We start from the raw sequence: 25,467 nt of genomic DNA, 5'->3' as shown, positions 1-25,467 counted from the left end.
GTGTGTGTGTGTGTGTGTGTGTGTGTGTGTGTGTGTGTGTGTGTGCTCCTTTCTCCAATGGAGGAGCCACTGGGGTTGAGGAAGGGGCACTTCTGTCTGTCCACCAGATCTACTAGATACACCAGGTCCACCAGATCTACCAAGTACACCAGGTCCACCAGATCCACCAGGTCTACTAGATCCACCAGGTCCACCAGATCCACCAGGTCCACCAGATCCACCAGGTCTACTAGATCCACCAGGTCCACCAGATCCACCAGGTCTACTAGATCCACCAGATCCACCAGATCCACCAGGTCCACCAGATCCACCAGGTCTACTAGATCTACCAGATCCACCAGATCCCTGCACACATGGTTTATCAGGATTCTTTCTAGTCACTGATCCTGACCTGACACTGTGTGTGTGTGTGTGTGTGTCCCTCTCTCCCCCTTCCCCCCCCTCCTCCCCCCTCTCTCTCTCTGTAGGAGGACCTGTTGGTTTTCTGTCTTCTGCTCCTCCCTCTGCCCTCCCTCTGCCCTCCCTCTCTCCTCGTCTCTCCTCTTCTTCTCTCCTCTCCTCTCTTCTCCTTAGTCTTCATCCATCATGCGCAGGGTGGAGGTGCTCCGTCAGTGGCTGCAGTAGCTCCTCCCTCTCTCGTCTTCAGCTCCTCCCTCTCTCCTCCCTCTCTCCTTGTCTCTCCTCCTCTTCTCTCCACTCCTCTCTTCTCCTCCTCAGTCTTCATCCATCATGTCCATGGTGGAGGTGCTCCGTCAGTGGCTGCAGTAGCTCCTCCTCCTCCTCTTCAGCTCCTCTTTCTCTCCTCCCTCTCTCCTCCCTCTCTCCTTGTTTTTCTTCCTCTCCTCTCCTCTCCTCTCCTCTCCTCTCCTCTCCTCCTCAGTCATCATCCATCATGTCCACAGTGGAGGTACTCCGTCAGTGGCTGCAGTAGCACCTCCTCCTCCTCCTCTTCAGCTCCTCCCTCTCTCCTCCTCTCTCCTCCTCTCCTCTCCTCTCCTCTCCTCTCCTCTTCAGTCTTCATCCATCATGTCCAGGGTGGAGGTGCTCCGTCAGTGGCTGCAGTAGCTCCTCCTCCTCTTCTTCAGCTCCTCCGTCTTTCCTCCCTCTCTCCTCCCTCTCTCCTCCCTCTTTCCTCCTCCTCCTCTCTGTCCTCCTCTTCTCTCCTCTCGTCTCTTCTCCTCCTCAGTCTTCATCTATCATGTCCAGGGTGGAGGTGCTTCGTCAGTGGCTGCAGTAGATCTTCCTCTTCAGCTCCTCCCTCTCTCCTCCCTCTTTCCTCCCTCTTTCCTCCCTCTCTCCTCCCTCTCTCCTCCCTCTCTCCTCCTCTTCCTTTCTCTCCTCCTCTTCTCTCCTCTCCTCTCTTCTCCTCTTCAGTCTTCATCCGTCATGTCCAGGGTGGAGGTGCTTCGTCAGTGGCTGCAGTAGCTCCTCCTCCTCCTCTTCAGCTCCTCCCTCTCTCCTCCCTCTCTCCTCCTCCTCCTCTCTCTCCTCCTCTTCTCTCCTCTCCTCTCTTCTCCTCTTCAGTCTTCATCCATCATGTTCAGGGTGGAGGTGCTTCGTCAGTGGCTGCAGTAGCTCCTCCTCCTCCTCTTCAGCTCCTCCCTCTCTCCTCCCTCTCTCCTCCTCTTCTCTCCTCTTCTCCTCCTAAGTCTTCATCCATCATGTCCAGGGTGGAGGTGCTCTGTCAGTGGCTACAGTAGCTCCTCCTCCTCTTCTTCTGCTCCTCCCTCTCTCCTCCCTCTCTCCTCCTCCTCCTCTCTCTCCTCCTCTTCTCTCTCTCCTATCTTCTCCTCCTCAGTCTTCATCCATCATGTCCAGGGTGGAGGAGCTCTGTCAGTGGCTGCAGTAGCTCCTCCTCCTCTTTTTCTGCTCCTCCCTCTTTCCTCCCTCTCTCCTCCTCCTCCTCTCTCTCCTCCTCTACTCTCCTCTCCTCTCTTCTCCTCCTCAGTCTTCATCCATCATGTCCAGGGTGGAGGTGCTCCGTCAGTGGCTGCAGTAGCTCCTCCTCCTCCTCCTCCTCTTCAGCTCCTCCCTCTCTCCTCCTCTCGCCTCCTCTACTCTCCTCTCCTCTCCTCTCTTCTCCTCCTCAGTCTTCATCCATCATGTCCAGGGTGGAGGTGCTCCATCAGTGGCTGCAGTAGCTCCTCCTCCTCCTCTTCAGCTCCTCCCTCTCTCCTCCTCTCCTCTCCTCTCCTCTCTTCTCCTCCTCAGTCTTCATCCATCATGTCCAGGGTGGAGGTGCTCTGTCAGTGGCTGCAGTAGCTCCTCCTCCTCCTCCTCTTCAGCTCCTCCCTCTCTCCTCCTCTCTCCTCCTCTACTCTCCTCTCCTCTCTTCTCCTCCTCAGTCTTCATCCATCATGTCCAGGGTGGAGGTGCTCCATCAGTGGCTGCAGTAGCTCCTCCTCCTCTTCTTCAGCTCCTCCCTCTTTCCTCCCTCTTTCCTCCCTCTCTCCTCCCTCTTTCCTCCTCCTCCTCTCTCTCCTCCTCTTCTCTCCTCTCGTCTCTTCTCCTCCTCAGTCTTCATCCATCATGTCCAGGGTGGAGGTGCTCCATCAGTGGCTGCAGTAGCTCCTCCTCCTCTTCAGCTCCTCCCTCTCTCCTCCCTCTCTCTCCTCCCTCTCTCTCCTCCTCTCCTCTCTTCTCCTCCTCAGTCTTCATCCATCATGTCCAGGGTGGAGATGCTCCATCAGTGGCTGCAGTAGCTCCTCCTCCTCCTCTTCAGCTCCTCCCTCTCTCCTCCTCTCTCCTCCTCTCTCCTTCTCTACTCTCCTCTCCTCTCTTCTCCTCCTCAGTCTTCATCCATCATGTCCAGGGTGGAGGTGCTCCGTCAGTGGCTGCTGTAGCTCCTCCTCCTCTTCTTCTGCCCCTCCCTCTTTCCTCCCTCTCTCCTCCCTCTCTCCTCCTCCTCCTCTCTCTCCTCCTCTCCTCTCCTCTCCTCTCCTCTCCTCTCCTCTCCTCTCCTCTCCTCTCCTCCTCAGTCTTCATCCATCATGTCCAGGGTGGAGGTGCTCTGTCAGTGGCTGCAGTAGCTCCTCCTCCTCCTCCTCTTCAGCTCCTCCCTCTCTCCTCCTCTCTCCTCCTCTACTCTCCTCTCCTCTCTTCTCCTCCTCAGTCTTCATCCATCATGTCCAGGGTGGAGGTGCTCCATCAGTGGCTGCAGTAGCTCCTCCTCCTCTTCTTCAGCTTCTCCCTCTTTCCTCCCTCTCTCCTCCCTCTTTCCTCCTCCTCCTCTCTCTCCTCCTCTTCTCTCCTCTCGTCTCTTCTCCTCCTCAGTCTTCATCCATCATGTCCACGGTGGAGGTGCTCCGTCAGTGGCTGCAGTAGCTCCTCCTCCTCTTCAGCTCCTCCCTCTCTCCTCCCTCTCTCTCCTCCTCCTCTCCTCTCCTCTCCTCTCCTCTCCTCTCTTCTCCTCCTCAGTCTTCATCCATCATGTCCAGGGTGGAGATGCTCCGTCAGTGGCTGCAGTAGCTCCTCCTCCTCCTCTTCAGCTCCTCCCTCTCTCCTCCTCTCTCCTCCTCTCTCCTTCTCTACTCTCCTCTCCTCTCTTCTCCTCCTCAGTCTTCATCCATCATGTCCAGGGTGGAGGTGCTCCGTCAGTGGCTGCTGTAGCTCCTCCTCCTCTTCTTCTGCCCCTCCCTCTTTCCTCCCTCTCTCCTCCCTCTCTCCTCCTCCTCCTCTCCTCCTCTCCTCTCCTCTCCTCTCCTCTCCTCTCCTCTCTTCTCCTCCTCAGTCTTCATCCATCATGTCCAGGGTGGAGGTGCTCCGTCAGTGGCTGCTGTAGCTCCTCCTCCTCTTCTTCTGCTCCTCCCTCTCTCCTCCCTCTCTCTCCTCCTCTCCTCTCCTCTCCTCTCTTCTCCTCCTCAGTCTTCATCCATCATGTCCAGGGTGGAGGTGCTCCATCAGTGGCTGCTGTAGCCCTCCTCCTCTTCTTCTGCCCCTCCCTCTTTCCTCCCTCTCTCCTCCCTCTCTCCTCCTCTCTCCTCCTCTACTCTCCTCTCCTCTCTTCTCCTCCTCAGTCTTCATCCATCATGTCCAGGGTGGAGGTGCTCCGTCAGTGGCTGCTGTAGCCCCTCCTCCTCTTCTTCTGCTCCTCCCTCTTTCCTCCCTCTCTCCTCCCTCTCTCCTCCTCCTCCTCTCTCTCCTCCTCTACTCTCTTCTCCTCTCTTCTCCTCCTCAGTCTTCATCCATCATGTCCAGGGTGGAGGTGCTCCGTCAGTGGCTGCAGGAGGACCGTCAGTCCAGGAAACTCATCCTGTTCATAGTGTTCGTGGCTCTGCTTCTGGATAACATGTTAATGACTGTGGTCGGTACGTACAAACTATCATCTACTCTACTGTGTGTTTGACTGCACAGCTGGGGCTGATCCAGACCTGATCTAGACCTGGTCCAAGGTCCAGACCTGGTCCAGACCCGTACTCACCTCTGCATCTACGCTGTTGTGGTTTCTGTATTTGACTCCACAGGTGGGTCTGGTTCCAGACCTGGTCCAGACCTGGTCCAAGGTCCAGACCTGGTCCAGACCTGGTCCAGACCAGGTCCAGACCTGGTCCAGACCTGGTCCAAGGTCCAAACCTGGTCCAGACCTGGTTCAGACGTACTCACCTCTGATCTACACTGGGTTTTCTGTGTTTGACTCAACAGCTGGTTCTGGTCCAAGACCTGGTCCAAGGTCCAAACCTGGTCCAAACCCGGTCCAGACCTTGTCCAAGGTCCAAACCCGGTCCACACCTGGTCCACATGTCCCAGGTCTCTGTTGTGTATGTGGTCCAGACTTCAACGATCGACTGAAACCAGTCCAGTATCAGCTGTAGAACCAGACCAGAACCAGAATACTGGACCACCTAGAACCAGACCAGAACCAGAATACTGGACCACCTAGAACCCAGATGGACCCACTGGGACTGAGAACACCAAAGGATTTAAACTGATGTATGTTATTTATCACATTTATTTTAATATTATCCTCTATATTTAAACTGATTTATGTTATTTATCACATTTATTCTAATATTATCCTCTATATTTAAACTGATGTATGTTATTTATCACATTTATTCTAATATTATCCTCTATATTTAAACTGATGTATGTTATTTATCACATTTATTCTAATATTATCCTCTATATTTAAACTGATGTATGTTATTTATCACATTTATTCTAATATTATCCTCTATATTTAAACTGATTTATGTTATTTATCACATTTATTCTAATATTATCCTCTATATTTAAACTGATTTATGTTATTAATCACATTTATTCTAATATTATCCTCTATATTTAAACTGATTTATGTTATTTATCACATTTATTCTAATATTATCCTCTATATTTAAACTGATTTATGTTATTTATCACATTTATTCTAATATTATCCTCTATATTTAAACTGATGTATGTTATTAATCACATTTATTCTAATATTATCCTCTATATTTAAACTGATGTATGTTATTAATCACATTTATTCTAATATTATCCTCTATATTTAAACTGATGTATGTTATTAATCACATTTATTCTAATATTATCCTCTATATTTAAACTGATTTATGTTATTAATCACATTTATTCTAATATTATCCTCTATATTTAAACTGATGTATGTTATTAATCACATTTATTCTAATATTATCCTCTATATTTAAACTGATTTATGTTATTAATCACATTTTACTCTAATATTATCCTTTATATTTAAACTGATTTATGTTATTTATCACATTTATTCTAATATTATCCTCCATATTTAAACTGATTTATGTTATTTATCACATTTATTCTAATATTATCCTCTATATTTAAACTGATTTATGTTATTAATCACATTTATTCTAATATTATCCTCTATATTTAAACTGATTTGTTATTTATCATATTTATTCTAATATTATCCTCTATATTTAAACTGATTTATGTTATTAATCACATTTATTCTAATATTATCCTCTATATTTAAACTGATTTATGTTATTAATCACATTTATTCTAATATTATCCTCTATATTTAAACTGATTTATGTTATTTATCACATTTATTCTAATATTATCCTCTGTATGTTAACTGATATATGTTATTTATTTGCATTTATTCTAATATTATCCTCTATATTTAAACTGATTTATGTTATTAATCACATTTATTCTAATATTATTCTCTATATTTAAACTGATTTATGTTATTAATCACATTTATTCTAATATTATTCTCTATATTTAAACTGATTTATGTTATTTATCACATTTATTTTAATATTATCCTCTATATTTAAACTGATTTCAGTCATTTTTTCTCCATGTTATTTATTATTTTTTAGATTTTCTTATTCATTTTTTTTATTTTGTACATTTTATTTATTATTTTATTAGTCTTTGTTCATTTTGTTTAATTTTATATTATTTTTTCTAATTCTGTGCAGTTTGTGTCTTATTTTATTCATGTTACTTACTATTTTGTTCAGTTTTTATTCATTTTTGTTCCATTTGTTTGTTACTATTGCTGTTTTTGGGTTTTTTTTTCTCTCATTTTGTTGCTTATTTTATTCTTTCTTACTTAATTTTGGTCTACTTTTTGCTTCTTTTTTCAGGTTATTTATCTATTGTGTATCTATGTATAACCCCAGTGTGCCCATCCATTGGCACTGATTCAGCTCCATGGGTTTGACTGGGGAATCAATGTTTATGTTTTTTTTTTTTTTTTAATCAATTTTGTTCATTTTATTCATTACTTCAGCTGGTTTTGTTCATTTTGCTGCTTATTTCATTCTTTACTTAATTTTAGTTTATTTTGTGCTTCTTTTTCATGCTATTTTTCAGCATGTACTTTTTTGGGTCCATTTTATTTAATCTAGATGTGAACCCAAGAAAGGGGCCAATAAATAAAATGTATTATTTCTATCAGAAACAGATCAAAGTGAATCAACAGCATCTTTTTCATGAACTGAACATAAACTGTGTGTCCATCCACTGATCCAGCTGCATGGGGTTAGGATTTTATTTTCTTCAATTTTGTTCAGTTTATGGCTTCTTTTTTACATGTTATTTATTATTTTGTTCAATTAGTGCTCATTATTATTCATTGTTGTTCATTTTCTTGTTCACTTCGGTTGCTTTTGTTAATTTTGTTGCTTTTTCGGTTCTGCTTTTACATCCATTATCTTCCTCTTATCCGGGGCCGGGTCACAGGGGTAACAGTCTAAGCAGGGATGCCCGCACTCCTCCCTCTCCTCAGACTCCTCCTCCCGGTGGGACATGCCCAGAACACCTCCCTCTCCTTAGACTCCTCCCTCTCCTTAGACTCCTCCCTCTCCTCAGACTCCTCCTCCTGGTGGGACATGCCCAGAACACCTCCCCAGGGAAGAGTCCAGGAGGATCTGAACCAGATGTCTGTTCCACCTCAGCTGGTTCCTCTGGATGTGGAGGAGCAGCGGTTCTACTCTGAGCTCCTCCCTGCTGACTGAGCTCCTCCCCCTATTCCTAAGGGAGGACCCACCCACCCTACAGAGGAAACTCATTTGGATCGCTTGGATCCTGGATCTGGTCCTTTGGGTCCTGATCCACAGCTCAGGACCACAGGTGAGGGTCTGAACGTAGACTGAGGGTAAATCCAGGGCTTCTCCTTTGGGCTCAGCTCCTTCTGAACCACAACAGACCCATACAAGCACTGCAGACGCTGCACCCATCCACCTGTCAATCTGAACCTCCACCCATCCACCTGTCAATCTGAACCTCCACCCATCCACCTGTCAATCTGAACCTCCATCCTTCCTTCACTGTGAACCAGACCCACATACTGGACCTCCTCCACTGGGGTCAAAGTCTCTCCACTGACCCGGAGAGGGCAGACCACCTTTATCTGGTCCAGAACCATGGGCTCAGATTTGGAGGCGCTGATCCTCATCCCAGTCCAGGTCACGCTGAAGGTCCAGGTTCCATGAGGCCAACAGGACAACATCATCTGCAAAAAGCAGAGATGAAATCCTGTGGTCCCCAAACCAGACCCCCTCCAGCCCCGAACCGGACCCCCTCTGGCCCAAACCGGACCCCCTCTGGCCCCTGGCTGCACCGAGAAATTCTGTCCATAAAAATTATGAACAGAACCGGTGCCAAAGGTCAGCTCTGCTGGAGTCCCATGTGCACCTGGAACAGGTCTGACTGACTAATGGTCATGAGGACCAGGCTCCTGCTTCAGTCATACAAGGACCGGACTGCCCTGAGCAGAGGACCCTGGACCACATACTCCTGAAGCACCCCCCACAGGATACCACCAGGGACATGGTCCAACGCCTTCTCCAAATCTACAAAACACGTATGGACCGGTTGGACGAACTCCCATGAACCCTTGAGCACCTGATGGAGAATGTAGACCTAGTCCAGTGTTCCACAACTAGGATGAAAACCACATTGTTCCTCCTGGATCCGAGGTTGGACTATGGGTCGGATCCTCCTCTTCAGTACCTGGAATAGACTTCCCCTGGAGGCTGAGGAGTGGGACCCCCCTGTGGGTGGAGCACATCCTTCAGTCCCCCTTCTTAAAAAGGGGGACCACCACCCCGGTCTGCCAATCCAGAGGGACTGTCCCCGACTGCCACGGCATGTTACAGAGACGAGTCCACCAGGACAGTCCTGCACATCCAGACTGAAGGGACTCAGGGCGGACCTCATCCACCCCTGGTGCCCTGTCCAACCACCTAGGGGACTTCAGCTGGGGTGGCGGACCAGTCCACCTCTGGGACCTGGACCAGTCCACCTCTGAGACCTGGACCAGTCCACCTCTGAGACCTGGACCAGTCCACCTCTGAGACCTGGACCAGTCCACCTCTGGGACCTGGACCAGTCCACCTCAGACCTCATCCTCTGCTTCCTCCATGGCAGACATGACAGTAGGACTGAGCAGATCCTCCCAGTACTCCTTCCACTGTCCGACCACACCTCCAGTGGAGGTCAGCTCCTCCCACTTCCACTGGAAACAGTGTTGGTGGTGCACTGCTTCACCTCCTGAGGCACAGACAGTCCCCCCCCTCCCCATGGCCTCCCCAAACTCCACCCCGACCCCAGTTTATTTTTACTTAATTTTGGTTCATTTGTTGCTTTTTTTCATGTTATTTAGGATTTCGTAAATATTTTCTTTATTTTTGTTCATATATATATATATATATATATATATATATATATATATATATATATATATATATATATATATATATACACACACACACACACACACACACATATATACGTATATATATATATATATATATATATATATATATATATATATACACACACACACACACACATATATACGTATATATATATATATATATATATATATATATATATATATATATATATATATAATCATAAACCCAGTATGTCCATCCACTGGCATTGATCCAACTGCATGGGTTTGACTGGAGAATCAATGTTGGAGAAGATGACTGTGTTTCCACGGTAACTACAGAGCCTCTGAACATCCAAATATGGTCATATCTGATGACCATGAAAAGATGAAGAACTGTATTTGATGCCAATTATTGACATGGACTGACAGGATTAGAGGGGTTAAAGGTGGACGTTTTGGTCTGTAAGGGTCCTTGATCCTGGTCCTTCTCACTGGTCCTGGTCCTTCTCACTGGCCCTCATCCTCTCACTGGTCCTGGTCTTCTCACTGGTCCTTCTAACTGGTCCTGGTCTTGTCACTGGTCCTGGTCCTTCTCACTGGTCCTGGTCTTACTGGTCCTTGTGTCTCCACAGTTCCCATCATTCCCAGTTACCTTTGGTCTTCTAACTGGTCCTGGTCCTGCTAACTGGTCCTGGTCTAACTGATCCTCTTTGTCTCACAGTTCCCATCATTCCCAGTTACCTCTGGTCTTCTAACTGGTCCTGGTCCTGCTAACTGGTCCTGGTCTCACTGGTCCTGGTCTAACTGGTCTTTGTCTCCACAGTTCCCATCATTCCCAGTTACCTCTGGTCTTCTAATTGGTCCTGGTCCTGGTCTTACTGGTCCTCTTTGTCTCCTCAGTTCCCATCATTCCCAGTTACCTCTGGTCCTGGTCCTCCTTACTGGTCCTGGTCTTACTGGTCCTCTTTGTCTCCACAGTCCCCATCATTCCCAGTTACCTCTGGTCTTCTTCCTGGTCCTTCTAACTGGTCCTGGTCTCACTGGTCCTGGTCTAACTGGTCTTTGTCTCCACAGTTCCCATCATTCCCAGTCACCTCTGGTCTTCTAACCGGTCCTGGTCTTACTGGTCCTCTTTGTCTCCACAGTTCCCATCATTCCCAGTTACCTCTGGTCTTCTAACTGGTCCTGGTCCTGGTCTTACTGGCCCTCTTTGTCTCCACAGTTCCCATCATTCCCAGTTACGTCTGGTCTTCTAACCGGTCCTGGTCTTACTGGTCCTCTTTGTCTCCACAGTTCCCATCATTCCCAGTTACCTCTGGTCTTCTAACCGGTCCTGGTCCTGGTCTTACTGGTCCTCTTTGTCTCCACAGTTCCCATCATTCCCAGTTACCTCTATAACCTGGATGAGTCGTCTAAAGTGGTCAACACCAGTACTTCTCAGTCCAACGCTCCGGCCGCCTTCAGCAGCATCGTGTCCTTATACGACAACACGGTGAGGTCATCGGGGTACAACGCCACCGCCAGGTCACCGGACCCCACCCCCCCTGCCCTCAGCCCCACCCCCACCCCTCCGGCTAACTTGTCCGAGTGCCCGCGCTCCTCCAGCACGCTGGTCAACGAGAACATTAAAGTGGGGATGCTGTTCGCCTCCAAAGCCGCCGTCCAGGTCATTACCAACCCCTTCATCGGACCGCTGACCAACAGGTGAGTGGGCGGAGCCACGCCGCCTTGTTAACCAAAGGCATTTTTGTGAAAGGTCGTCAGAAGTTGATTTGTTGAACCTGCTCAGACCCAGTCATGGGTTTTCTGTCCGCATTTATGAACAAGAGAAGGGCTGTGTATCAGCACGAATCTGGAGATACGATACAAATCACAACACTAGGATCACCGTACCATATATCATGGTACTGTTAAAAAGGCGATTTTTTGTTTGTTTCTTTTTTTTTAAATGATTTTTTTCCTTGAAGAATTGAATTCCATCATAAATCTGCACAAATACTAAACACATTAGTATTTGATCCCAACAGGATCTAATGTTCTGTCGCCAAATGTTCCAACTGTGTTCAAACTGAAATTCTGTTTTCCAGACATTCCAGTTTCAGATCCTGTTCAAATGTTCAGATTCTATTAGTTCACAACTAACATCAGAACAGGATTTGAGTTCAATCCAAACAAAGGAACCAACATTATGGAATAAAAGAGTGTGAAATAAGAAGAAATAAAATATAAACAAAAAAGAAAAACAAAATGAACCTCCACAATATCTGCATTTGAATAAATACCTAAAAATATCCATACAGTACTCTTTAACCCTTTCATGCACAGTGGTCACTCTAGTGGTCACTCCAGTGGACAGTTCTTCTCCAGCTGTTCTCTTGTATATTCATGGGTTTGGTTGTTTCAGTTCCATATCAGCCAACACAGTGGACACTGATGCACCATCCAATAATAATAGACTGACATTCAGAGCATTAGTGTAACTTTATGTTCTAGATAAACCTGATCTGCACAAACAGGTTTGAGTGTTGAAGGGGTGGGATTCAATAAATTAGACTTCCTCCCACTCCTTTTAGAATGTGCAAATGAAGTCATGTATATGTATAAGTTTTGTTTTGTTTTTTGTTTTCTTCCATGACCTCTTACTACCTGTTTTATTTCTAAGGACTAAGTAAGATTACTTTGTCTTGTTGCATATTCAAAATAAACCAAACTAAAAAAAAAAAAAGAAAAAAAAAAGATCATTGCTTGTTATTGTTACTAAACTGCAATTAACTGTTTTTTTTTTGTTGTTGTTTTTTTTTAACAAAAAAAATATTTTTTTTTTGGCATATTATTTCCATGAAGTGATTAATGACTAGTATTAGAGTATGTTAAAATGTGAGAAAACAGCAGATTAGCTGCATTAAAAAGGGTTTTATTTCATACTTTTCACGATATATCAGTAAATCCATGTTTCTTTGCTTCCAAAATTAAATGCATGGTGTGAAGCTGACATTATTTTTAACTCCATGAAAAATGGGTTCATAAGGAAATTTTCAGTCACATTGTTTTTTTCATGCCAAAAGAGGAATAAAAACACTCAGGAAATAAATGTTGATTAAGGTTCTCATAATTCATGAAAGGGTTAATATCGATACAGTATTGTGAAATGAAACATCGGGAGATATTGCAGAACCGATATTTTCTTACAGCCCTAATCACGATACTGTTAAATAGGTGATTTTTTGTTTGTTTCTTTTTTTTTTTTTTAAGATTATTTCCTGGAAGAATTGAATTCCACCATAAATCTGCACAAATACTAAACACATTTGTATTTGATCAGATGATCTAACGTTATATTTACAGAATGTCTCTAATTTTTTCCAGAGGAACTCCCATCTGCCTCTCAGACAGAAAAAAGTGCTTTTAGGATGATTCAAAGAACCAGGATTTAATAAAAGAGTGTTAAATAATAATAAATAAAATATAAACAAGAAAAGCACTTGAGAGCGCAGACCTCCGCCAAGACAGATCTGCCCCCCCCCCCCATTCACCACCAAAATGTAATAATTTCTTCCTTGTGCCAGTATCAACATTTCCTGAACATTTCCTGAAAATCCGTCCATAACTTTTTGAGTTATCCTGCTAACAAACAAACAAACAAACTCACAAACAAACATACAAAGCAAAGTGATCACAATCCTTCCTGGCGGAGGTAACAATAAAGAAAAACAAAAATGAATCTCCACCATATCTGCATTTGAATAAATACCTAAAAATATCCATACAGTACTTTTTAATATTGATACAGTATCGTGAAATGAAATGTCGCGATATATTGCAGAACCGATATTTTCTAACAGCCCTAGACAAGGGTTCCACAACTTTATACAAAACAAAAAAAAAGAAAACTGTCCACCACAAAGGGCATTCCAATAAAAACTTAAAAACTGCATCTGAAAAAAACCTGTTGCATCACGATGTTTCCGATATTGGCACTGATCGAATACAAACCAAAGCAGCTGCTACTGTGCTGACATTTCCTGACTCTGAGGAGCTTCAGGGTGTTTTCACAGAGGAATTCTGTTAGGATTCAAGGACTAATGTATTCGAGTGTGTTCCAGTGTTCATCGCCTTGTTTGGTTTGTGTTCACATAGCTCCGCCCCCAAAACCATGCCCATAGAAACAGGTGGTTCCTTCATACGTTCACTGAAAATATTGAATAGTTGGTAGTTTTTGTGCGTGTTACTCAAATACCAGTCAGACATTCTATGTGGTCTTGGTCCAAATGGCTCCTCCTCCTTGTCCATCAGCTGACCAATGGTATGAAGCGGCTTCAGTTCTTTAGCTGACGGTCTGTTTACGACGGGCAGAGCCGCTCTGCTTTATGCTAATGTTTGTGACATCACAGTGGGTCATACCCAGAGTGGTAGAAAACTGTAGTGGTCTACCGCTGTGGTCACATGGTCACACTGGAAACCAAACACTCTGTGGAGCGACTGAGACCAGCTGAGACCAGCTGAGACCAGCTCCTCCAGGGGGACTCAGATGGGTTGGTTTATCCTGGAATTTAGCCCGATTACTGCTTTGACATTTGAACAACGGAAGTGAGCCAAAGGCTAGTTCTGGAACAAACGGCTCCAATGGATCCAGGGCTGAAAACAGACTGAGCTGCTGTTCTCCACAAGAACTGGTTCTCTGTTCCCATCCCGAAGTGTACGCAATAGACTTTGGCCCAATCCAAATCCACCCCTTGGCCCCTCCCCCTTTAACCTCAGTTCTAAGGGGTAGTGGTGTACTCATTCTTCTCTGAAATGGTCCAATCCTTCCAGACCTGTTCCGTCATCCATGTCACTATAAACAGATGTTTGAACTTTGGCCCCTCCCCTTTAATGGTCCAATCCTTCCAGACCTGTTCCGTCATCCATGTCACTATAAACAGATGTTTGAACTTTGGCCCCTCCCCCTTTAATGGTCCAACCCTTCCAGACCTGTTCCGACATCCATGTCACTATAAACAGATGTAACTTTGTTCTGACATCTTTTTGTGTGTATCAACCACAAATTGCACACATGTGATCTGTAAGCCATTGAAACCACATTAAATGGACGACCACATGATGTTTCAGTTGTTTCTGAAGTAAATCCGGACATTTGTGTCAGGGGCACCGCTAGCGTTTATGGGCCCCATGAAAGCATAATCAATGTGGACCCTACAGTAATTGACCATCTTATCAATCTGTCGGACGGGGGGGTGGGGGGGGTTGTACGTAGAGGTGCGTTCTGTGAATAACATCACTTATGCTAGCATGAAAACAAAACTGAAGCTTAAGATCCTTTTACCGTTCCGCTCCAGACTTCTCTAGCAGATCTTACACAAAATTTGTCCAACTTCTACCTCCCCTGGGCCCCCTTCACTGCTCTATGCCCCGCCCCCCCCCAAACACTGGGCCCCATGAATTTTTCATGCACCCCCCCTTATCGGGACCTCAGATTTGTGTGTTTCATCTCTTATTTTGCTGTGTTTACCTCCATCTGACTAATGATTGGAACTGAATTATGGGAAATTTCCCTGACCGCTGTGTTTGGAGGGTGGTCCTGTGGAGGGTCAAACAGCCCCTCCCCCTTAGCCCCTCCCCACCCCTTCACGTGAATGCAGAAAATGGAGGAGGAGGGGCCAAGCGGTGAATTAGGGTTGGGCCTTTGTCTTGGATAGCTGTAACTGTTTGCTCCATCAGATGGAGCTTCAGTCTGTATTCATTCAGTCTAAACTCAGACCCTCAGAACATTATTATTATGAATTTCATGCATTTTTAAAGAAAATTATTCCAGCCTTTTGCATTTTTTCAGTATAACTGCACAACACCACATTGCTTTTGCAATTAGTTGCTCAGCTCTAGTGTAAGTGTTGAGTTTTTTCAAACTAGACTGTCAGTGAATTGGAGGTATGGACTTAACACTGCAGAAGACTCTGACAGTGTAATACCACTGTGAGCCACTAGGTCCAGGTTCCCATAGGGCTACCTGGACCTTCTCTGGGAAAATACTGGGTCTGGAGTTTTCCTTGACTTCCTCTGGTTTCATTCCCTAGATTTGGACTCTGTAGGAGGGATTCTGTGGTCCTGGTGCTAGTGTTGTTCCTCCAGTGTTGGTGTTGTTCCTCCAGTGTTGGTGCTGGTGTTGTTCCTCCAGTGTTGGTGCTAGTGTTGTTCCTCCAGTGTTGGTGCTGGTGTTGTTCCTCCAGTGTTGGTGCTGGTGTTGTTCCTCCAGTGTTGGGGCTGGTATTGTTCCTCCGGTGTTGATGTTGGTGTTGTTCCTCCAGTGTTGGTGCTGGTGTTGTTCCTCCGGTGTTGGTGCTGGTGTTGTTCCTCCGGTGTTGGTGCTGGTGTTGTTCCTCCGGTGTTGATGTTGGTGTTGTTCCTCCAGTGTTGGTGCCGGTGTTGTTCCTCCGGTGTTGGTGCTGGTGTTGTTCCTCCAGTGTTGGTGCTGGTGTTGTTCCTCCAGTGTTGGGGCTGGTATTGTTCCTCCGGTGTTGATGTTGGTGTTGTTCCTCCAGTGTTGGTGCCGGTGTTGTTCCTCCGGTGTTGGTGCTGGTGTTGTTCCTCCAGTGTTGGTGCTGGTGTTGTTCCTCCGGTGTTGATGTTGGTGTTGTTCCTCCAGTGTTGGTGCCGGTGTTGTTCCTCCGGTGTTGGTGCTGGTGTTGTTCCTCCAGTGTTGGTGCTGGTGTTGTTCCTCCAGTGTTGGGGCTGGTATTGTTCCTCCGGTGTTGATGTTGGTGTTGTTCCTCCAGTGTTGGTGCTGGTGTTGTTCCTCCAGTGTTGGTGCTGTTCCTCCGGTGTTGGTGCTGGTGTTGTTCCTCCAGTGTTGGTGCTGGTGTTGTTCCTCCAGTGTTGGGGCTGGTATTGTTCCTCCGGTGTTGATGCTGGTGTTGTTCCTCTAGTGTTGGTGCTGGTGTTGTTCCTCCAGTGTTGATGCTGGTGTTGTTCCTCCAGTGTTGGTGCTGGTGTTGTTCCTCCAGTGTTGGTGCTGGTGTTGTTCCTCCAGTGTTGGTGCTAGTGTTGTTCCTCCAGTGTTGGTGCTGTGCTGGTGTTGTTCCTCCAGTGTTGGTGCTGGTGTTGTTCCTCCAGTGTTGGTGCTGGTGTTGTTCCTCCAGTGTTGGTGCTGGTGTTGTTCCTCCAGTGTTGGTGCTGGTGTTGTTCCTCCAGTGTTGGTGCTGGTGTTGTTCCTCCAGTGTTGGTGCTGGTATTGTTCCTCCAGTGTTGGTGCCGGTGTTGTTCCTCCAGTGTTGGTGCCTGTGTTGTTCCTCCAGTGTTGGTGTTGGTGTTGTTCCTCCAGTGTTGGTGCCGGTGTTGTTTCTCCAGTGTTGGTGCTGGTGTTGTTCCTCCAGTGTTGGTGTTGGTGTTGTTCCTCCAGTGTTGGTGCCGGTGTTGTTCCTCCAGTGTTGGTGTTGGTGTTGTTCCTCCAGTGTTGGTGCTGGTGTTGTTCCTCCAGTGTTGGTGCTGGTGTTGTTCCTCCAGTGTTGGTGCTGGTGTTGTTCCTCCAGTGTTGGTGCTGGTGTTGTTCCTCCAGTGTTGGTGCTGGTGTTGTTCCTCCAGTGTTTGCCTGTAGCTGCTCAGTAACAGCTCCACACTTGTTCCACTTCTTTGGTTGTTGTTTTTTTTTTCTGTGTTTTCTTTTGTGTGATCTGACTCATGTTCGGATGTGTCTCCATAAATAGCTTGTGTGTTTTTCTGTCCTTTGTCTTTAAGTGGATTCAGAATGAATCCCCCTCATGGAGGAATCACATCAACAGCCCAATCACACTCATGATCCATGATGTGAAACACAAATTTATTTAGTTCATGTGTTTTTTTCACACAATAAAAAGAAAATAATCGTGGTGTGCAGAATCCACAATGGTCAGATGGTCAGTCCCAGTCTGGTCCCTCCTCCCTGTCCACTAAACAGGTCCAGAGGAGGCTTTCATCAGTTCTTAATAATGACTCCCATCCTTTACCAGCTGAATTCCAGCTCCTTTCCTCTGGACATTGGATGTTTTTAGTTCCAGGTACAGGACACAGTGTTTATAAAAACACTTTTGTTCCTGTCGCCGTCACTGAGCTCAAAAAGAAACAGTGACATTGCATTGTATTTACTTATTTTACTTATTTATTCTATTTCTTTGCTCTATTTATTAATATTGGGACTTCTAATTCTTAAATTTTATGTTCTTATCCTGGTTTTCATTCCAGACTGTTTTTATCTTCTGAGTTTTTATTGTGTTTTATTGCATTTTGTTTTTATTTATTTGATCTTATTTATTTCTTTAATTTTTTTCCTTATCCATGCTGCTACAGTAATGAACACTGAGCACTGTTTGTCTGGAGGCTGGATCCAGTAACTGTCGAATATGTTTACTCTGTGTCTGCTGTAATGCCAAAACAATCACCTCGACTGCAAAACAAATCTACCTACGAGTATGAATAAAGGAACCTCCACCTTGACCTTTAAATACAATAAACTGTACAGGTGAGACAAAGTTTTCCTAAAAGAAGCATAAACAACACCATTTTTGATCAAGATTCTTTTGTCAATAAGTTTTTCTCAGATTTAGGAGAATGGAGGTAATGTGGATACCCGTCTGTAACTGGGGACAGACTAGACCAAGGCAGCTCAGTCAGGAGTGGAACCACGTCCATGCCAAATAGAAGGGACACAGTCAAATCGCCAGTGGTTATATAACACTTAAAGAGTTAATTTTAACACTACTTCAGTGATCGGTGCAGCGTCTGCAGTGATGCGGTCGTTGTACCGGTCTGTCGTGGCGAAGAAGGAGCTGAGCTGAGAGGCAAAGCTCTCGATTTACCGGTCAGTCTACGTTCCTACCCTCACCTATGGTCATGAGCTTTGGGTCAGGACCGAAAGGACCAGATCCCGGATACGAGCGGTCCAAATGAGTTTCCTCCGTTGGGTGGCTGGGCGCACCCTTAGGGACAGGGGGAGGAGCTCAGTCACCAGGGAGGAGCTTGGAGTAGAGCCGCTGCTCCTCCACATCCAGAGGAACCAGCTGAGGTGGCTCGGGCATCTGTTTCGGATGCCTCCTGGACGCCTCCCTGGGGAGGTGTTCCGGGCATGTCCCGCCGGGAGGAGACCCCGGGGAAGACCCAGGACACGTTGGAGAGACTATATCACTCGGCTGGCCTGGGAACGCCTCGGGGTCCCCCCGGAAGAGCTGGAGGAGGAGTCTGAGGAGAGGGAAGTCTGGGCATCCCTGCTTAGACTGTTACCCCCGCGACCTGGCCCCGGATACACAGTGGATAATGGATGGATGGATGGATGGATGGACTACCTCAGTGAACATATGGTCCCTATCTATAAAGTGTAAAATTTACACTTAACATAGAGTTATGTTTCCAGAGTCAACTTTACTCTAGTAAGAGTTAATATTTTACACTACACTACATAGTGTCAATCAAGTTTTACACTATTTGAGAAGTAACACCCATAGTGTTATTCACACTCAATGCTGAAGAGTTAAGTGTTAAGAAAAAACTTTTCCAGTGTTAAACCTACTTAACACTACATGTTGATAAATAAATTACTCCAAAGAGTGTTGATTTTGAACTGCCTCCTACCAGTGTTACATATGATGGACTATAGTCCCAGTGTCTGCAGGAGGAAAAAAAGATGCAATTATTTCTGTTCCCAATTTATTCCAAGTAAAAATGAAATATTGTAATTAAAAGTAAACATAAAATGACATGTACGATGAAACCCGATATCACCTTATCCATTTGAAATTCGGTATTTGAAAACACGTACCCAACACTGACAACAACGACGTAACTTTATTCTTGTACAGATTCTGCTTGGATGGAAAAGCAAAAGCAATAGTTTATTTAGAAAAACTTACAAACGCAGTTTTTCGATGTGAGGAAGATGGCGATGCCAGAGTCCAACTTCTCACTCAGTTTGAGCACAGAGGTTGGTGGGCGGGGCTTTTCACAGTCATTATTTTTTAACACTGAAAGGTATCTTGCTGTTATCGGTGTTGAATTAACTTTGAGAGTCAGTTTACTTTAACACTGAATATATGACACTGACAGTGTAAAACCTCTGTTAACTCCAATTATTTTCACCAACACTGGAAGTTATCCTGTTAAATTTTACTCTGTCCATTGTTGGAATAACTTTGAAAGAATTAAAATACTTTGACACTGCATTTTTACACTGGCAAATTTACTGCGTAGTGGTTCAACACCACATCCTGTCAGTGTGTTTATGAGGGAAACTCCTGTGGTGTTTAATCTGTAGTCCAGTGATAACTGTAGTTCAAGGCTAATGTCACTAAGGAAGAGTAGACTGTAAAAAAAAAAAAAAACTGTAAAAAAATGGTCATATTCCAATAAACATGACCAAACACACATTAGCCCCATATTTACACTAACAGCACAACCCTGCTGAACCCCTGCACAGAAAAACAACACAGAATCTACAACATGCCCAATACCCACAATGCACTGTGGCCAACATACCACAGCATGATCTTTACTTTTAAAAAGTGTCCTAATACAGATAAGCAACCATTTATATTTACAATATTCTACTGTTAATTTAAGAATATGTGAAGTGTTGTGGTTGAATGACATATACTTTACAATCAGACTCAGTTGTCCAATCCACTGATAAAAACTGTATTTGGACAGTTTATCAGTGCTTATACATGTTATACATCCACAAAAATACATTTATTCAACAGTTTTGTTGTGAAACCTCCTGTAATTACACAAGATATTTGTCAATGAACAAACAAGTCTGGTTCAACTGACAGAACTAATACGTCTGTTACCGTTAACTGTCAGTAATTTTATCTGGTTTTATTTAATTTTTTTTTTACAGTATTAAACTTTAAATGAACAGTTTAATCTCATAAATAGAAAAGAAATATTTGTGAAATTACGATACATTTGCAAATGTATTTTAACCGTATTTTTCTGTGAAAAAGAAAAAAAAATCTTTTAAATAGTGGCAATTTTCTGGTTATTCACAGTTACAGTTTTTCTCCCATGTTATTTTCCATTTGACATGTAAAATCACAGTCTGTTTTTGTCATTTCATTGATGTTTTCATGCATCTTCAAAATACAGGACAAATCTGTCAAATAAACAGTGAAAATTCTGTTAAATTACAGGGGTTTTTATAACAATGCAGACACAGATGGAAATGTACCCTGAATATATTCGACTGCATTAACCTTTATATTTGGACTCTTCCTTGAAAGGGACTCATCACTATTAACAAACTAATCCTTCATTTTATCATCGATATCACAAGGTTGACAGAGTGTCGGACTCAGAAGTAGACATTAGTGTTTAATAGTGGTGAAAAACTCCCATTATTTGAAGGATCATTCAGAGTAACTCACTGTTGAGGTGCATGTTGTTCCGTCAGATTGGTCGGAGTTTGTTACATGTCAGGAGGTCTAGGGCGCCGACACGTAACAAAAACTAAAAGAAAGAAAAAGATGTTTTGGGAGACAGCAAAGAAAAATGTGGAGCAAAAAGACTGAAAATTTATTATACAAAAAGAAAAATTGTACACGGCCACGATTATTTAAAAATGACCATAAGCTGAAACAAACAAAAAGCAAACTGCAGCGCTGGACCCACTGGTCTTCACTGTTGGAGCTCTGCGCTTTTATGGGCTGGTGAATTAGTGGCAGGTGTTTCCAGTCAGCCCAATGAAAGGTGGAGACAAGGACAAAACAAACAATGGACGGCCCCAGCACTAACAACTTCCCCCTTCAGAGTAAACAGAACAGTTATATTACACCAAACTGCTATGACTCCAAATCACTCCAAATACACACCATAGGCTCCCACTGCCCCTCAGCCACATTAGTTACCAAATGAACAGAACATGAAAAGGAGAACAGAGTTCTTCTCCTTGATAACCACCCCTCGGTGACCCCTAGTGGTAGAACCCTGTGGATTTGGGCTGGTCCATCACTTTTATCTCTGGTCCACTGACTAAACCGAAGCTGTTGACATACATTCAACTAAAACCACAGAAAACAGTTTGATGTCAGCGCCAATGTGACCTGGAACCAAAGGTCCTTAATTACTCAGTTGTGAACAGGAATCCTTCCCTTGGTTTTAGAAACTGGCAGATGGACCCAAACCCCAGAAGAAAACCGACTGTGTGGACTGTGGGATTTGGAGGACGTGGAAAATGAATCCCATGTTCTTTTTTAATTGTCGTCTGTGATGAACTGAGAGCCTGTGTGTTTGATGACATGTTTGTGTTGTGGAGCACTGATGAGATAGTTGTTCAGTTCACATGTATTTAAATGATCAGTATTTGTTTGTAAAGGCTGGGAAAAGCAGCAGATGGGTCTGTTTCAACAGCTCCATGGCTCCATTGTGTTCATATCTGTTGTGTCCGTTGTCTGGTGTTTGTATTTGTGGTGTTTTATAAACCCATGGAATGGCTGGACAGGTTTTTATGCAAGACACAAGAATAACTAGAAGCACTCGGAGAGCGCAGACCTCCACCAAGGGAGATCAGTGCGTTAGTTTGGTGTTGGTTTAATGTTAGTTTGGTGTTAGTTTAGTGTGAGTTTAGTGTTAGTTTGGTGTTAGTTTAGTGTTAGTTTGGTGTTAGTTTAGTGTTAGTTTGATGTTAGTTTGGTGTTAGTTTAGTGTTAGTTTGGTGTTAGTTTGGTGTTAGTTTAGTGTTAGTTTGGTGTTAGTTTGGTGTTAGTTTAGTGTTAGTTTGGTGTTAGTTTAGTGTTAGTTTAGTGTTAGTTTGGTGTTAGTTTGGTGTTAGTTTAGTGTTAGTTTGGTGTTAGTTTGGTGTTAGTTTGGTGTTAGTTTGATGTTAGTTTGGTGTTAGTTTGGTGTTAGTTTGGTGTTAGTTTGGTGTTAGTTTAGTGTTAGTTTGGTGTTAGTTTGATGTTAGTTTGGTGTTAGTTTAGTGTTAGTTTGGTGTTAGTTTGGTGTTAGTTTAGTGTTAGTTTGGTGTTAGTTTAGTGTTAGTTTAGTGTTAGTTTGGTGTTAGTTTGGTGTTAGTTTAGTGTTAGTTTGGTGTTAGTTTGGTGTTAGTTTGGTGTTAGTTTAGTGTTAGTTTGATGTTAGTTTGGTGTTAGTTTGGTGTTAGTTTGGTGTTAGTTTGGTGTTAGTTTAGTGTTAGTTTGGTGTTAGTTTAGTGTTGGTTTAGTGTTGGTTCGGTGTTGGTTCGGTGTTGGTTCGGTGTTAGTTCGGTAGTTTGATGTTAGTTTGGTGTTAGTTTGGTGTTAGTTTAGTGTTAGTTTGGTGTTAGTTTAGTGTTAGTTTAGTGTTAGTTTGGTGTTAGTTTGGTGTTAGTTTAGTGTTAGTTTGGTGTTAGTTCGGTGTTAGTTCGGTGTTGGTTCGGTGTTAGTTTAGTGTTAGTTTGGTGTTAGTTTGGTGTTAGTTTGGTGTTAGTTTAGTGTTAGTTTGGTGTTAGTTTGGTGTTAGTTTAGTGTTAGTTTGGTGTTAGTTTAGTGTTAGTTTGGTGTTAGTTCGGTGTTAGTTCGGTGTTGGTTCGGTGTTAGTTTAGTGTTAGTTTGGTGTTAGTTTGGTGTTAGTTTAGTGTTAGTTTGGTGTTAGTTCGGTGTTGGTTCGGTGTTAGTTCGGTGTTAGTTTGATGTTAGTTTGGTGTTAGTTTAGTGTTAGTTTGGTGTTAGTTTGGTGTTAGTTGATGTTAGTTTGGTGTTAGTTTAGTGTTAGTTTGGTGTTAGTTTAGTGTTAGTTTGGTGTTAGTTTAGTGTTAGTTTGGTGTTAGTTTAGTGTTAGTTTGGTGTTAGTTTAGTGTTAGTTTGGCGTTGGTGCTGCTTCAGTCATCAGACACATTCATGGGTTCAGTGGGAAAACACCTGCACTGTCCTTCTGTCCTTTCCTTCTGTCCTTTCCTTCTTTCTTTCCTTCTGTCCTTTCCTTCTGTCCTTCCGTCCTTTCTTTTGTTCCTTCTGTCTCTCTTTCCTTCTGTCCCACTGTCCTTCTTTCCTTCTGTCCCTCTCTTTCTTTCCTTCTGTCCTTCTTTCTCTCTGTCCTTTCCTTTTTTCTTTCTGTCCTTTCCTTCTGCCCTTCTTTCCTTCTGTCCTTCTTTCTTTCTGTCCTTTCCTTCTGTCCCTCTGTCATTCTTTCCTTCTGTCCTTCTGTCCTGTCCGTCTTTCTTTCTTTCTTTCTTTCTTTCTTTCTTTCTGTCCTTTCCATCTGTCCTTCTTTCTATCTGTCCTTCTGTCCTTCTGTTCTTCTTTCCTTCTGTCCTTTCCTTCTTTCATTCTTTCCTTCTGTCCTTTCCCTCTGTCCTTCTTTCCTTTTGTCCTTTTCTTCTGTCCTTCTGTCCTTTCCTCCTGTCCCTCTGTCCTTCTGTCCTTCCCTTCTGTCCTTCTTTCCCTCTGTCCTTCTTTCCTTTCCTTCTGTCCTTCTTTCCTTCTGTCCCTCTGTCCTTCTTTCCTTCTGTCCTTCTTTCTTTCAGTCCTTTCCTTCTGTCCTTCTTTCAATCTGTCCTTTCCGTCTGTCCTTCTTTCTATCTGTCCCTCTGTCCTTCTGTTCTTCTTTCCTTCTGTCCTTCTTTCCTTCTGTCCTTTCCTTCTTTCCTTCTGTCATTCTTTCCTTCTGTCCTTTCCCTCTGTCCTTCTTTCCTTCTGTCCTTTTCTTCTGTCCTTCTTTCCTTCTGTCCTTTCCTTCTGTCCCTCTGTCCTTCTTTCCTCTGTCCCTCTGTCCTTCTTTCCTTCTGTCCCTCTGTCCTTCTTTCCTTCTGTCCTTCTTTCCCTCTGTCCTTCTTTCCTTTCCTTCTGTCTTTCTTTCCTTCTGTCCCTCTGTCCTTCTTTCTTTCTGTCCTTTCGTTCTGTCCTTCTTTCCTTCTGTCCTTCTTTCCTTTCCTTCTGTCCCTCTGTCCTTCTTTCCTTCTGGCCTTCTTTCAATCTGTCCTTCTGTCCCTCTGTCCTTTCCTTCTTTTCTTCTTTCCTTCTTTTCTTCTTTCCTTCTGTCCTTCTTTCCTTCTGTCCTTCTTTCCTTCTGTCATTCTTTCCTTCTGTCCTTTCCCTCTGTCCTTCTTTCCTTCTTTCCTTTTGTTCCTCTTTCCTTCTGTCCTTCTTTCCTTTGTCCTTCTTTCCTTCTGTCCTTTCCTTCTGTCCTTCTTTCCCTCTGTCCTTCTGTCTTTTCCTTTTGTCCTTCTGTCCTTCTTTCCTTCTGTCTTGAACAGTAGATGGAGGTGGTTCCAGGACAGTCTGTCTGAACATGGGAACACTTTCACTTATATTATCTTTTCTGTTCCATTGTGTTCGATTATAAAAACCTCTGACTTCTGCCGTGCTCATGTGACTCACTTCCTCATGAGCCTTCAGAGTTCACTCCTAAAAACACTCTGACACTCCACAGTTCCACCTCAGAGTGTTACCACAGAACACAACAAGACTTTACGACTTTTATGAAGTTTTTTTAATGTCATGGAGATTATCAAGGCCAACCCAGTTACTGTATTCTATATTTCATATATATATATATATATATATATATATATATATATATATATATATATATATATATATATGTATCATATATATGTGTGTGTGTGTGTGTGTATGTATGTATGTATGTATCATATATATATATATATATATATATATATATATATATATATATATATATATATATATATGTATATATATCAATCAGCTGATCCAGGACATGAACCCCTGTGCCCTACCAGTAATCAGAGACCCAGACTGGAATAAGATCCTGGAGATCCACTAGAACAGATACAAGAACTGAGATCAAGACCAGAGAGCTCCTTCCCATGCATGGAGGGTTCCGGTTTGGTCGGAGGACTCCATTCAGTGTCTCCAGGACTGTTATGACTGTACGGAGTGGGACGTGTTTAAAGAAGCCTGTGGGGATTTAGATGAATTGACTGAGACAGTTTCTGCATATGTTACTTTCTGTGAAAGCTTGGTCATTCCCAGAAACTAATTTCTGTATATCCAAATAATAAGCCATGGATCTCTAAATCTTTGAAAAACTCCATCACACAGCGTAATACATGTTTTAACCAGGGTGACATGACCCGACATAGAGAGCTTCAGAGGCAAAGACTTGAAGGTGTCAAAGTTCTCCTATATGGACAAAGTGGAGAAGCTCCTCAGCTCTGGAAACTCCTGCCCAGCCTGGGAGGGGGTTAAATCCATGATGGGGTTGCCGCTTAAAAAGAATGTCATCTCCCAGAAAGACAAGTCTGATCTTGAGCTGGCAAATGAACGATTTTTTTTATATCTGTTTTAACATCCACAATTTCAGTAAGGAGTTTTTCGATTGTAAAAATACCTCTGAACAGACCACTGTGCAGGTGGGCAGGGATC

At 43.9% G+C, this 25,467-nt stretch overlaps 1 protein-coding gene across 1 annotated transcript in view; it reads left to right on the top strand.

Moving 5' to 3' along the window:
- Positions 1 to 4,065: 4,065 nt before the first annotated feature.
- slc18a2 (solute carrier family 18 member 2) overlaps positions 4,066 to 25,467 on the top strand; it is a 120,107-nt gene continuing 98,705 nt past the window's right edge. The window contains exons 1-2 of the mRNA XM_030156012.1: positions 4,066 to 4,307; positions 10,498 to 10,831. Of these exons, the coding sequence (XP_030011872.1) occupies positions 4,190 to 4,307; positions 10,498 to 10,831 (452 nt within the window). The 5' untranslated portion in view covers positions 4,066 to 4,189. The remainder of the gene's footprint in view (positions 4,308 to 10,497; positions 10,832 to 25,467) is intronic.

The sequence above is a fragment of the Sphaeramia orbicularis genome, chromosome 15, assembly GCF_902148855.1.
Source record: "Sphaeramia orbicularis chromosome 15, fSphaOr1.1, whole genome shotgun sequence".
Taxonomy (NCBI): Eukaryota; Metazoa; Chordata; class Actinopteri; order Kurtiformes; family Apogonidae; genus Sphaeramia; species Sphaeramia orbicularis.
This window is presented reverse-complemented; position numbering and strand designations above follow the sequence as displayed.